The sequence below is a fragment of the Aspergillus bombycis genome (genome assembly GCF_001792695.1).
Source record: "Aspergillus bombycis strain NRRL26010 chromosome Unknown contig00122, whole genome shotgun sequence".
In the NCBI taxonomy this organism is placed as follows: Eukaryota; Fungi; Ascomycota; class Eurotiomycetes; order Eurotiales; family Aspergillaceae; genus Aspergillus; species Aspergillus bombycis.
Window position 1 is genome coordinate 24,356 of NW_019170124.1, and position 13,501 is coordinate 37,856.

At 51.1% G+C, this 13,501-nt stretch overlaps 6 protein-coding genes across 6 annotated transcripts; 2 read left to right on the forward strand and 4 right to left on the reverse strand.

Moving 5' to 3' along the window:
* Positions 1–961: 961 nt before the first annotated feature.
* On the forward strand, positions 962–2,289 carry ABOM_010213 (folic acid synthesis protein; the record flags this gene model as incomplete). Its single annotated transcript, XM_022537341.1, has 3 exons — positions 962–979; positions 1,039–1,247; positions 1,302–2,289. 3 exons carry the CDS (start codon positions 962–964, stop codon positions 2,287–2,289), a joined length of 1,215 nt encoding a protein of 404 aa, XP_022384759.1.
* Positions 2,290–3,005: 716 nt separating this feature from the next.
* On the reverse strand, positions 3,006–4,739 carry ABOM_010214 (ADP-ribosylation factor GTPase-activating protein; the record flags this gene model as incomplete). The annotated part of the gene is made up of 6 exons (XM_022537342.1): positions 3,006–3,034; positions 3,086–3,403; positions 3,459–4,165; positions 4,231–4,414; positions 4,475–4,610; positions 4,674–4,739. 6 exons carry the CDS (start codon positions 4,737–4,739, stop codon positions 3,006–3,008), a joined length of 1,440 nt encoding a protein of 479 aa, XP_022384758.1.
* Positions 4,740–5,312: 573 nt separating this feature from the next.
* On the forward strand, positions 5,313–6,271 carry tim21 (the record flags this gene model as incomplete). Its single annotated transcript, XM_022537343.1, has 5 exons — positions 5,313–5,601; positions 5,680–5,863; positions 5,922–5,976; positions 6,031–6,130; positions 6,186–6,271. 5 exons carry the CDS (start codon positions 5,313–5,315, stop codon positions 6,269–6,271), a joined length of 714 nt encoding a protein of 237 aa, XP_022384757.1.
* A 469-nt stretch (positions 6,272–6,740) lies between these two features.
* Positions 6,741–8,286, reverse strand: ABOM_010216 (mandelate racemase/muconate lactonizing enzyme family protein; the record flags this gene model as incomplete). Its single annotated transcript, XM_022537344.1, has 4 exons — positions 6,741–7,340; positions 7,408–8,013; positions 8,074–8,178; positions 8,242–8,286. The coding sequence occupies 4 exons, from the start codon at positions 8,284–8,286 to the stop codon at positions 6,741–6,743; spliced, it is 1,356 nt and encodes a 451-aa protein (XP_022384756.1).
* Positions 8,287–9,151: 865 nt separating this feature from the next.
* On the reverse strand, positions 9,152–11,697 carry ABOM_010217 (uncharacterized protein; the record flags this gene model as incomplete). The annotated part of the gene is made up of 5 exons (XM_022537345.1): positions 9,152–9,244; positions 9,313–10,830; positions 10,889–11,481; positions 11,539–11,601; positions 11,679–11,697. 5 exons carry the CDS (start codon positions 11,695–11,697, stop codon positions 9,152–9,154), a joined length of 2,286 nt encoding a protein of 761 aa, XP_022384755.1.
* Positions 11,698–12,670: 973 nt separating this feature from the next.
* Positions 12,671–12,872, reverse strand: ABOM_010218 (conidiation-specific family protein; the record flags this gene model as incomplete). Its single annotated transcript, XM_022537346.1, has 2 exons — positions 12,671–12,787; positions 12,855–12,872. The coding sequence occupies 2 exons, from the start codon at positions 12,870–12,872 to the stop codon at positions 12,671–12,673; spliced, it is 135 nt and encodes a 44-aa protein (XP_022384754.1).
* Positions 12,873–13,501: the final 629 nt, after the last annotated feature.

Consider the following 13,501-nt stretch of genomic DNA (forward strand, 5'->3'; position numbering starts at 1 on the left):
AATTTCCCCATAGTTACCAGCGCTTTTTGGGTTTAGTGCTGAACCGGTTGGCCGATTCACAGGCGGGGTTTCAGAAGTTTATTAGTCACCCACCGCGGCTGCCTCAGGTGTCGTGCATCAGCTGATTCCGCTCCCGAAAAAGCACGCGAACCCATGCATGACGTATGATGTGAACCTTTTTTTGTTAGACGAGTCATAGAAGATCTACTGATAGACGCCAGGCGTTGCGCATTTCTCAGGAAATATGAGGCCAGTGTCAATTAAGAATTGGCATCCCAATGCTACATCCTTAACCTCAATCATTCCAGGCTATAGGCCATGGCCTTCTTTCAATTCAGGCTTGTTCCCAACCCCGCGACACAGCAAGGTCTGTGTGCCGGTCTATAGGAGATTCTGCGCGGGCCCGACAACGAGGCAGGTCTTCTTTGATAATATTCGTGATAAACCCCCCCGTCTAACATGCCGGTAGAAATCTGTCCCTGTGTGGTGCAAGTATGTTACTTCAATTGCGTTTTTAAGTACTCACTACGATCAAATCCGGTCGTCAGTTCCTCCAGAGTACAACTGAAACTTGCTTCCAATCATGCATCCCAATGTACCATGCCGCCTTTATGTAGCCGCAGAAACTAATACCTTGTGTATCAGATCTCGGAGTGACTGGACGACGTGATAGTCGGGCGTTGTCCAAATCTAATGTGGCCAGTTCCAGCCATGGATCTCTAAGACCGTCCGCATCCATCCGGGGCGTTTCCACTAGCTCATTGAATTCATTCAATACCGGGATGAATCCGTGTAACCCTCCGCTTCATCGGGCTTTTATAGCCCTCGGAAGCAATGTCGGAGAGCGGGTAGAGATGATTGAGAATGCATGCTCCGAAATGGAGAGAGCCAATATCAGAGTTAAGCGGACAAGTTCGCTGTTCGAGACGGCCCCCATGTATGTCCTCGATCAAGATCATTCATGAATGGAGTTTGCGAGGTCAGTCGCCGTCTAGTGTAGCTTTGAATTGTATAAGCCTTCTGACGCCCAACGGGTAGGTGGAAACCAGCTTAGGACCTCTGGAGCTCCTCGATACCCTCCAATCGATTGAGATCGGCCTGGGAAGGAAGAAGCTGATCGACAAGGGCCCCCGGTCTATCGATCTTGATATCCTCCTCTACGATGATCATATCTTCTCCCACGACCGCCTCAACATCCCTCACCAGCTAATGCTTGAACGGGATTTCGTTCTACGACCTCTCTGCCAGTAAGTGCCGTACAAGCCATACCACAAACTAGAGAGCTGACACCAACCCACCAGACTCATTCCTCACGAACGACCTCCATTCCCAGGACACAGCACAACCTATCTCTCCCATCTCAAATCTCTCCCTCCACCAGACCCAACCCCCCATGCCACAACCTACATATCCAAGAACTTTCCCCCACTGCACTCCACCAAACCCAACCGCCCAACCCACATTATGGCCATCCTAAACCTAACCCCCGACTCCTTCTCCGACGGGGGTAAACACTCCCCAACAGACCTAACTAGCCTAACCAACACTGTCCGCAACTTCATCGCCTCCGGCGCAACAATCATCGACATCGGCGGCGAAAGCACCCGCCCAGGCTCCGTCCCCGTCGGCGAAGCCGAAGAACTAGCCCGGGTCATTCCCGCCATCCGACACATCCGCAGCTCGATCCCCGAAGCCGCCAACATCGCCATCAGCATCGACACATACCGCGCGCGCGTCGCTGAGGAAGCCTGCGCCGCGGGCGCAGACATCATCAACGACGTCTCCGCCGGCCTCCTGGACCCAGCCATGCTCCCTACAATGGCGCGCACCGGTAAATCCGTCATCCTCATGCACATGCGCGGCACGCCATCCACAATGACCCAGCTCACGGACTACCCCAACGGCGTGATCCAGGACGTGAGCGCTGAGCTCCTCGAGCGTATCGCCGCCGCCGAAGCAGCGGGTATCCGCCGTTGGCGAATGATCCTCGACCCCGGGCTTGGGTTCGCGAAGAACCAGCCCCACGATCTGACTATTCTTCGTGATCTGCAGCAATTCCGCACGGGCGTCCAGGGGCTAGAGAACTTTCCATGGTTGATGGGACCCAGCCGGAAGAGGTTTATTGGGAGGCTTACTGGTGTTGAGAAGGCCAGTGAGCGGAACTGGGGTACGGCTGCTACTGTTACGGCTAGTGTTGCTGGTGGGGCGGATATTGTTCGCGTTCATGATGTTAAGGAGATGTGGCAGGTGGCTAAGGTTGCGGATGCTATTTACCGGGTGGATGAGTAGGTGCTCATTGTGTGGGGGTGTGGAATAGTTGGAGTGTGTGTTCTTGACACGTGTATATTTTCAACAATATCGAGATCATGTAGGATAGCGGATCATCATCAACTTGAATGATACAAAAAAGTAATATATGACTTGTCGAGTGGGTTGAGTGTGGGGTTTGTAGAAAACGTCGGCTCTATTCTAGACCGGGTGTTAGGATTAAGGCTCAGCTTGTATCAGATTTGACGATCTTCTAATTTTATGCTTCACCTACAGTATATACCTAGATATAAAATATGAATGGCCGCTACAAGGTATAGTTATTCTAAATTTTTAAATATCTGTTTTAATTGACAAGGACGCCTAGCACTACCTAAGAAACAAAAAAGAGGATATACAGGAACCATAGCAAATCAATGATAATATTCAATGAAAATGCCAATTTAAAAGATTTTCGACAACTCAGAATCACAAGCAATTAACAAGAGAGAAGCCGACCTCCACCACTCCGTAACTCGGAGTGCAGCGAGCCGAACGTTTTCCCTGACAGAGTTCTCGCAGTCCGCAGGGGTGAATTTGGGCTGGGTTTGCGTTCGCAAGGATATCTTTCTAAAGGGATAGGGATAAAACGCCGCCAAAGTTATAGGCAATGAACTGGCTAATCATGGCAAAGTAATGGTGCCCGAAGGTGGAAATTTAAAAGGTTGCCGCGGTATTGATAGATTGGTTGCATCAGTTTAGCTGTTCATGTAGTTGCGTATGGCGCCTAGATATCATTGTCAGTAGGAGGTAGGTGACCAGAGGTAGGATAACTGACCTTGCAGTTTGACGGCACTGTCTCCGACGAGCTGTGTAAGGTTCTCGAGATCGTCTCCCGCTGTCATGCCAAAACGACGAACAAAGTCCTTGGCCGCAGTTTCCAAGTCGCCATATCCATCATCTGCAGCGGGGAGATCGTCTTCGGGTCGGCCAAAGTAGGAGTTGCTGGAAATAGAGGTGGCACCATCGAATTGGCGGAGACGCTCCTTAGCCTCGGCCTGGGCCGATGGATCGAATTTATCACGCCCGAAGAATTCGTCGGACGAGATACCCTTCTGGGCACCAAACCTGGTCTTGGTCTGGCTAAGTTCCTCCTCTGTATGATCCATTAGCATTTGCAGTTGTTTTGAAGACGGCAATAGTGAACTCACCATCAGCAGCTGACCGAGCAGGAGCGACAGAGCCGAAGCCCAGCTTCTTCGGAGCAGCAGGCTTCGAACCAGCAGTCTGGCCAAATCCTAGGCGCCCGATGCCCATTCCCAGACGCTCTACATCGCTAGAGTTACGCTCGTGGGACTTTCTGGCGGCGCTGGGGCTGATTGGCGTAGGGGCAGCAATAGGCGTAGCTCCCGTAGTCGTACTCTTAGCCTTGGCATCGGCCTCAGCCTGTTCAGCCTCAGGGTCATATCCAAGCTTCTCAATGCGCTCGGCTTCTTCCTTGGCCTTCCTTTCTGCCTCGTCAAAGTCGATGGCCTCAGCTGCGCCGATCTTCTTAGCCCCTAACTTGGGTGCCTTCTTGGCGCCCAACACACTGCCCTTCTTTGCAGAACCAGCCGTCGCAGTCTTCCGGACAGTAGTGCTGGCCCTGATAGCAGCGGGGGCAGGAGAGCTTTCCTTGTCGGAGGCGGAAAGAGGAGACTTGGAGCGCGAGCCATTTGCACCTGCATTCAAGAATGGAGAGGCAGTGCGGCTCACTACCGGGGGGGTTCCTGTGCGCGAGGGAGGGTTGCTTGGGCGCTTGATCGAGGGCTTATCCCAGGAAGAGAAGAAGTCATCGTCAGCATCGCCGGCAGGCGTACTGGAGCCATTGGACGGGGTGCCAGCGGGAACGTCCGTGATCACGACCTCTTCGGGGTATCTGTGAGGAAAAGCAAGGTAAGCATCTAGCAGTAGGGTGATATGCATAGACAACATGGCACTTACTGCTCGGCGTCCTGAGCAGCCCGTCTCTTCAATTCTTCCTTATACTTCACAGCAGCATTGCAAGTATACTTGACCTTAGAGTCCTTGCTAGCCAGGGCGGCGGAACCTCCATGCGACTGGAAATACTTGGTGGCGGACTCATTTCCACCAACCTTCATAAGCCGAAGTTGCTCCCATTGCCATTCTGCAAGCATCCATTAGTACCAAGGCCAAAGGCATATCTGGGGTAGACGGTGGTGCATACGGTCGAGGTTTGTGGAACGAACGAAGGAAATGTGGACACCCAGGTTACGGTGGTGGGCCGAGCAGTCGAGACACAGGTAGATACCGAAAGGCACCGACGACCATGTAGGATTCTTGGAGCCGCAATCAAAACATATCTATGAGGCTGAAGTCAGCGAACCCGGCCAATTTCTAGACTGGTGGGGAGGGGTTGCGCGCACCTTGTTTGCGGGCTTTAGTTTGAGTTTCTCAAATATTTTTTGAGACTCCGCCTTGGTGGCACTCATTGTGGGATGAGTAGGACGAAACGAGTCCTGAACGAAGTAGAAACAAAGACGGTATAGGATGTCAGGACTTCCAGGGAGGAGGAAGAGGGATCCAAAATGTAATCGGGAGAACGAACGTGGTCGGAATCGTTTTGGACTCCCGGGCGGAAGTTACAAATTACTGTAACTTTTAAAATTGCCGCCGGGCTTAAGGGGAAGATCCCATCTGAAACGTTGCAAAAAAGCTGTCTTACCCGGTATTCATCCCAAGAGGATCCACATTTAATACTTCAAGCCAAGCAACGGTATTAGTTACAGGGCTAAATATGTATGTCCAACACCTGCTTCTCCCACAGCGTATTGCAATTACAGCTGTACTCGGACCCTTCCGGAAATTTTCACCAGAGCGGAAGGCACCCACGTGACCCACCCGTCTCCCCACATGGACCGAGTCTCATTGAATGCCGACCACGGCTCAGCGCATGGAATTTTATGAGATCATTCAGCAGTTCTTGCTCGAATCTCCCATGCCCACGACTGCCGTGCGATACACTTTGATCCGACGGGAACCCGGGTGATGTTCGATATCCCACAATGAGTGCATACCTCCTACCCAGACCTTCCTTGGCCCGGGCCTCACCTGCCCTGCTCTTGCGCCTTGGATTTCCCCGCACGGTCGAGTTGACGCGATGCTATGCAACTCACGGCGATCTCGGGGGAGGCTCAGGGCCAAGCTCGACCCCGAAACGGAGGAATGTGACCGTACTATCCGATGATGGGCGATATGAATGGGGAGAACTTTCGGGCCGGGAAAAGGTTGCGCGCGCGACCCAGCAGTCGTTCAACTTTGTGATCATATTGGCCGGTGCGGCTTTGACGGTTAGTGAGATCTGAGTGGGCAACATTCTTGCTCATGAACAAGTCATGATACATGTTGGATGCAGGACTAATATGTGGGTAGGGGGTGTATGTTACTTGCTTTACTCAGAGGTTTTTTCCCCGAACAGCCGGACATGGCAGTACGAGAAAGCAGTTGAACGTATCTTGGACGACACTCGGTGTACGGACATTCTGGGAGACCGAAGGGAAATCAAGGCATATGGAGAAAGCACTTCGAATAAATGGGCGCGGAATCGTCCTATTGCGTGGGTACCCTGTTCTTCTTGGTTAGTTGCGTATCAGAGACGCTAACTTCGTATGAAGAACCACCATCGAGAAGGATCGTTTAGGTCGCGAACATATGAGAATGAACTTCCATGTACGTTGCGCTATTCCTTAGATGATACGTACATAACTAACTGTCAATGCTCAGGTTGAGGGACCACGCAACCAAGGAGTTGTGCACGTCCACATGATTAAGCCACTTGACAAGAACGAGTGGGAATATCAGCTTCTCGCATTAGATGTTAAGGGTAAGTAATAAATAATCGCCGACATATATAATCTTAAGCTAATACTTTTACGCAGGTCACTCTCGAGTCATCCTTGAGCAGGCTCGCGAGAAGCCTGGAGTTGGGCAAGCATTGAAGATATTTGGCATACAGTGGCGATAGACCAAGCCCTTGTCAAATATAATTGTGCTCTGCCAGGTAACCTTGGCATAAATTGGTTACGGGTACCCTCTTGTTACACTGGCTGGCCAATACCAGAAATGAGAGCTTGATGTTTCCATCTGCAGCCGGCGCAAACCAGTCGGCATGATCAGCCCCTGTCATTTGGTGTTCCGACAGCCTTCACGTTTGACAGAATAGCTTCAAGCTTGTGGCAGACGAAAGGCATTATTCTTGGGTAGTCTGTGTCTTCCTATGGCTTCTTTATACCATAATGCCATGGTCACACCCGTGTTGTACTATAGAAACCCCATACTTGGGTATGTATTATTCATAAAACATTTTCCAGCATATCTAGTCAGCGATATAATAGCAGCAATTTCACAAGAAATCAAACAATGCAATGGCTATTTTTCAATACATAAATATTAACATGAGAAACATAAAACGTATACATCAAGCTTTAGTCTCGTCATATCCGAGGGCCCTCCAGGATTGTCTTCGCAGCATCCGTAGTCCACCAACTCTTGCCCTGCTCACCAGGGAAGGCAAACTCCTCCATACTCTCGGGCTTCATCTCCACACTGTAACCAGGCTCCAGAGGGGTAACATAGTAACCATCCTTAACACTAGAGGGGTGCACGAAGTGCTCGTGCAGATGGTCCACATACTCCAGGACACTCTTCTTACCACTCACAACGACGTAGTCAATCGTGCTAAGATGTTGAGTGTACTCTGGCAAACCGACACCGCCCGAGTGAGGGACGATCGGGACACCGAATTTGCGAGCAAGCAGGAGGATAGCGAGTACCTCGTTAACACCACCGACACGGCAAGCATCAGCCTGGAGAACAGTTAAGGCTCCTGCCTGCAGGAGCTGCTTGAAGATAACACGGTTCTGGCACATCTCTCCGGTGGCAACGCCAATCGGGCCGTGTGGGGTGTTCTCGAGAGCCTTCTTGATAGCGGCGTGGCCGAGGATATCGTCGGGGGATGTGGGCTCTTCAATGAACCAGGGCTTGAACTCGGCGAGCTCGTGCATCCAGCTGATAGCCTCGGGTACAGACCAGACCTATCCACAACCGTTAGTTAATCATGTAATAGAGAGAGAGACAGGGTTCGATAATGGGTCAGCTCACCTGGTTAGCATCCACCATCAGAATGTTACCCTGGTCATAACCAATGGCCTCACGGGCAATGCGCAACCGCCTCTTATCGTCTTCGATGTTACCTCCAACCTTCAGCTTGAAGTGCCTGTAGCCCTGCTGAACGGTCTCGTGCAGAAGAGCCTTCAGCTTGTCCTCGCTGTAGCCCAGCCAGCCAGCACTAGTGGTGTAAGCAGGCACAGCACGGCTCTGCTCTGCCTCCTTGATACGCTCCTCCTTGCCGCCCTCTACCTCCTTGAGCAATGCAATGGCCTCTTCGGGAGTGATAGCATCCGTGATATACCGGAAGTCAATGCAACGGACGAACTCCTCGGGGGTCATGTCCGCCACGATCCGCCAGACGGGCTTGCCGAGTGTCTTAGCCCACAAGTCCCAGAGCGCATTGACGACGGCTCCCAGGGCAAGATGAATCACACCCTTCTCAGGACCAATCCAGCGCAGCTGGCTGTCAGATACTAGATGGCGCCATGTCTTGCCCCAGTTGGCTGTGAGCTCGTCCAGGTCCTTTCCAACGACGAGTGGGGCGAGAAGGGAGATGGCGGCGCAGACGATCTCGTTTCCACGGCCGATGGTGAAGGTCTATTGATTTGAGGTGTTAGTGTTATGGTTATTGTGGCGGAAATTGCACGATCCACATACCATGCCATGCCCAGCGTGCGGGGAGTCGGTGTAGAGGATACAGTAGGCTGCGGAGTAGTCGCCCGCTGCGTTCATGGCATCGGAGCCAGTCTTATCCAGGGATGTCTGTTCTTTGAGTCAGTAATTGAAGAGTAATTGCATCGGATCTAGAAGCAGTGCCTAACTTACCGGAAACCGCACATCCCGGGTCGTGAAACCTGTGATCTTGACCATTGTGTAGGGTATATTTTATGGCTAGAGAGGGGAAGAGGGCCAATTGAGTTGTCTAGAGAAACAAACTAAGACTGAGGCCCTAGTTGTAGGCAGACGAATTGCAATCGCTTTTTCTTTAAGATGCGGGGGTGATCATATAATGTAGTGGATGAACCGAAGAGCGATCTATACAAAGTCCGGGTAGAACACAAGCCAAACACGAGACAGCGAGCCGAGAGGTCTCTTGCACAAGGAATGAAAGAATCACGAAGCAAAAATTCAAGGGACAGACGGGGTCAAAGGCGCAAGATATACGGCCCTCACCCCTCCTCCCCTCCAGGCTAAAGAGGGAAATACATTGGATTGCGCTGGACTAATTCTCCCGATACTGTGGGGAACCAAATGTCATTGGCGGAGGAATTCTTCCACCCCATGGGAGCCATTTTTCCACCACTCAGCGTGTGCGATTTCACAGTCGGACCGCCTCCGTGTTCCTGATTACAACTACTTACTAGTAGTAGTAACCAACCCAAGGGTCTACTGAGTGTAGAATAATACAGTTCGTAATGCCGAACGGCTGCGGCAGATCTCCCCCGTACATTCGATCGGCTATAGATATACCTCTACATGTTCAACGCCTACGATTTAGTAGTGTATGAGTCCCGTAAAACTATGTTTACATTCGCTAGCGACAGACAAGCCTGGGAACCGTGCATATCAAACATTCCATGTACCGAATGCAATGTAGTTTGTGCCTCCACGAGGCGGATATCAATTTGAAAGTACTGGGACTCTCATGTAATAATGAAGGGATGTCGTAAAGCAGGACTGCTACCCTCCCTAGACTTGATCTGGGCTTTGCCCAGCTTCCAGTTGCAGAGGTCTTCTAACCAGACAGGCCTCGCTTCTCGCTTTCGGAGAAGAAAATGATCATTCGCCACAGCTTCCGCACCAAGACTTCTGCCTCTTCGTCGAGAGCCTAGGAATTCAAAGTTAGACACAGCAATATATCGGTAAAAGCCAAGACCTTAATAAAGATGTACTCACCTCCTCCAGCTGTTCCACCAGCTCTTGGGGATTTCCGTGCTTTCGAACATGCTCCTCCACTACGTCCACCAGCATCTGTTCCTGAACTCCCAAATACTCGACAATCTTCTTTTCCACGAAGGGTTTGAGTTGTTCGCTGACCACATTTTCGTCCACAAACTCCCACTTGACCTCCCAGTTCCACAAGCCTTCCTTCTCGGTGGGAATTTCGGCGGCCAGTTGTCGGGCAGCTTGCGCTCGTTCCTCCTCGCTGAGTCCGGCAGCCTCCGCAGCGCTGTCGAACTTGATCGGGATGAGAGGACGTCTTGCCGTGGCTTCCGGCTCTTCTTCGTCTTCCAGCAATCCTTCGACTTCGGCAACAGTCCGGCGGCTGGTTGCAGCCTGAGCCTTCTGTGCCGCGGCTCCAAGGGAGAGCTTGAAGCGCTGGGGTTCTCTGGGGGCCTGGGGCCGAGTCTCCAGTTCCTCTGCCTGGCGAGCAAGGAAGTCATCTGCCATGCCACGTGCCTGTTCCCGTTGTTGGACAGAGCGAGCCCGCTCCCGCTCTTCGGCAGCACGGTCAGCCTCGTCCATACTAACTTCACGTGCTCGGAAAGCTGCACGACTGCGCAACCACGCGCCCCTATCCGCATAGTAGTCGTGGGCCTTACGGCTAGCCTCCGCATCATCGTTCCATTCCCCGAAATGCTTATCAGCTTCTTCGCGCACTTCCTGCATTTTGGCTTCCTCCTCCTTATCCCGCTTCTTCTCTCGCTCCAAGGCGGCAGTCCTGCTCCGTTCGCGATTGAGCCAGCGTCGCTCTTGATCAAGGAATTGTTTCTCTGCTTCAATATCCTTCTTCTCTTGACGGCGACGCTCCAGCTCTTCATCGCTCGCATCGGAGTCTTCATCTTCACGATTAATGTAGACTGAGGCGCCATTCACCGAACCGCCGTTCACAAATGCCACGCCCTTCTGGTAATCCTTCGGGATCTGCACGCCAAAACCCTTCGGGCCAGATGGCGCATTCGGCATGCCGCGGTCCCGAGGACCAAGAGGAATCCCGTTTGCCCCAGCAGCGGGTCCGCTTGGTGCCGTGGGCGGAGGGGAAGCCAGGCGGTTGAGGCGAGAACCTGAGTTGCGTGCTCTTTCCATGGACTCGATCTCTTCCTCTCTCTTCAGGCGCTCGATATCCCTACGGTTGCTTCTCTCGCGGAAAGCTGCGATCTCCTTAGCAACCGTTTCCCTCATTTCTGGAGGAATATCAGATAGCTCATCTTCGACTGTGATGGGGATAGTGACAACTTCAGCCGATGCACCATCCTGGCCCTCTGCATCCTTCATCGCAGTGTCCCCTTCACGGTCAATACCCGAAACATCCTCTTTCTGGGTGGGCGATGACGGGTGGAACAAATCCGAAAGGACGCTGGAGAGAGTCGAGCGCGCAGCATCTATGCGGGATTGCCGCTCCGTGGGGTCCTCCTCGCCTCTGCTAGCCTCATATTGCTCTAGGTATTTCAGAGAGCTCTCGTCAACAACAACCTAGTGTAAACAACCCGTTAGCATTGACTCGTAACTTCCCCACATGTATACTACCTACCAGTAGTTGGGTCTTTTCAATCTCACTATCTTCCTTGTTACCGCCCTCCGACGGCGTCTGTCTCTTCAAAGGCACTTCGACGTCCTTTAGTACTTCTACGGCTGTACCCAGACTCTCGGGGTCCTCGTACTCAGCGAAACCGAACTTGCACGGCTTTTCATCCGCATCCGTAGCACGGATCCAGCGCCTAAGATTCCCAGCAGACCGCAAAATGTTCTCAACGCCCTCATCGCCGCCAACACCCTCCGTAATCCCCCCAACAAAGAGCGTCCGAACGATCTCATCCCTAGTCGGCGGCTGCAGCTGCAGCATCGCATCTCGCACATTCTGGCGCTGGGTTTCCAGATTCGATGAGCCCAACCCGGCACGTCTTCCTGGGGCTTCGCGCTCCTTGTTGGTATCCGGAGTAGCTGACTTCGACGGTCCCGACGTTCCCAGGCGAATCACAGGCGCGGAGAAATTGATGTTGGGCATATTCGGAGGCGGTTGGAAGTTCGCAGGGAAGCCCGCAGGCCGGCCTGGCTGTTGGGCATTCGCTTGCTGCATCCCAGGCGGCGGAGTGGTTCCGGGGGCGGACATTCCGGGAGGGGGAGCTGTATATTCGTAATTAGGAGAATATCAGACAACAGGCGCCAGCCGGTGGCACTTACCCATGCCGGGAGGAGCTCCCGGGTAGGCCCCGAAATCAGGTGGCCTTCCATATAGACCTGGAGCTTTAGGATGGAGTCAGTAACCTGCAAATAGTCTGAAGACATGCAAAGTTGTTATTTGGGAGGTGTATCCTGCGTACCTTGGTAAGGATTATACATTGCGACGGATTCGCAGCTCCAGTGCAATGGGCAACGATCACGCAAGGAAAATTAAAAGGTTTCGATGGTCTCCGGTGGATGTTAGTGTCTGGAGACAAATAAGTTCAGGATGAATTGATTATGATGTAGGATCTAAGAAGACCGGATGAAACCGAAGGTTATCAAGAGCACACCTCGATCTGGGGGAGAGAGATAATGCCTTCTGGGTTGGTTGGAGAAGTTCGCGACGGTAAGGACCGATTTGCTTGTTCAAAGTTCAAGTGGTCCGTGCGTGATATGTCTTGGCGCATCGGAGCAGAATAATTGACTGCCCTGGTTAGAACTCCCAGGCTTCACTGAAATTATGGTCTACAGTTATTTTGTTTATTCAATCGAATATTTAAAGTATCAAGGCTGCTAATTCGGAGACTAGATAAGATTGTGCCCAACGTCCTGAGTGTTGTAATGTTATCCATCAGGTACATATATATATATATACAACCCGGACGCCTGAGGATTGGTGTAGCAAAGATTTTTACAGTATAGGCAGATTAACACGAGCATAAGCTTACAATAAGAACTTAAAAAAGCTGGTACATGGAGACGTGAAGCGAAGTTCCCGAATTACCGCTTCAGGGGACTCCTGACAACATGTTGTGTAAAGGATGTTGATCGAAGTAAACTACATCAGACATGAAAGTAAATTACTCATACATATCGGTTCATTATATAATATAAATCAAGTATTACTGCAATAATGGTATTCTTATACCGCTGGAAGGCGCGCAGCTCTAGTTCTAGCTACCTAGGAGACCGCAGCCTATATTCATATCAAACACCACTAACTAGCCTTGAGAAGAACAATGATATTTATTCATGACAATGCATTAAATCAAGAAAGATAATCATATTATAAATTCATTCGGGGTTCGTTGACATAATCGTTTACTGTGGTACAACTTTCACCCTCTTCAACTCAGAAGCATGTAGAACGTTACTCCGCCGGGTGTCCAGTAACCTTTCCACCCTTGTGACCAGCCTCCCTAGCCCGAGGGTCTCCAGGACGGAAGCTGCCTGACGAAGCGTGACCGCCCTTCGAGGCGATATTTCGCTGCAAAAATGAAGTTAGGAACACACTCCTAAACATAAGGTTCACAGGGCATTGGCAATGAACATACCTGCTTATCCTCGTCCATGTTGGCGAAACCACCTTTGGCGGCTTGATTGGCCTCCCTTGCGGGCAATGTCCTCGACCTCGTCATGGGGGCGATTGGCAAAAGTTTCCGGGGTTCTGGTTGTAGGCCATTTTGCTGATGTGTAGTATGAAAATTGAGATTCTGAGTAGTCCACAGTAGGTTGAGCAATTTATTGTGGTATGTGGGTTTCAGTGTTTGGAGAGAAGAAACGTTTGTAGGTCATACCAGCTGATTATTCCGCATATTTATATTGCGGGCTGCAGACTGAGGATGGATACATGATTACATGATGATGATGTAGGATGTATACTCTAGTGATAAATATAACCTGGATGCCACAATGTCCACCTCTTACGGGGAGATGACTTAGTAAAGCAGGGGAACTGTTCCGATTGAGTGGACAAATATAGTATAGTATTGCTGACGTTCTATCTACTAGTAGGGAAAACTAGTTTTTAGGTTTGAGTTAAACTTCAGAGATCTGGACTCTACTACTAGTAGTATGGTAGTTAATGGATTGATTGTTCTATGGGTATGAGATGATGTACTAGGTGCTCCACTTGCTATGAAAACAACCATTCTACTATACTACTCGCCGCTTTTTGCATTGTGTAATTGAAAAATCCACT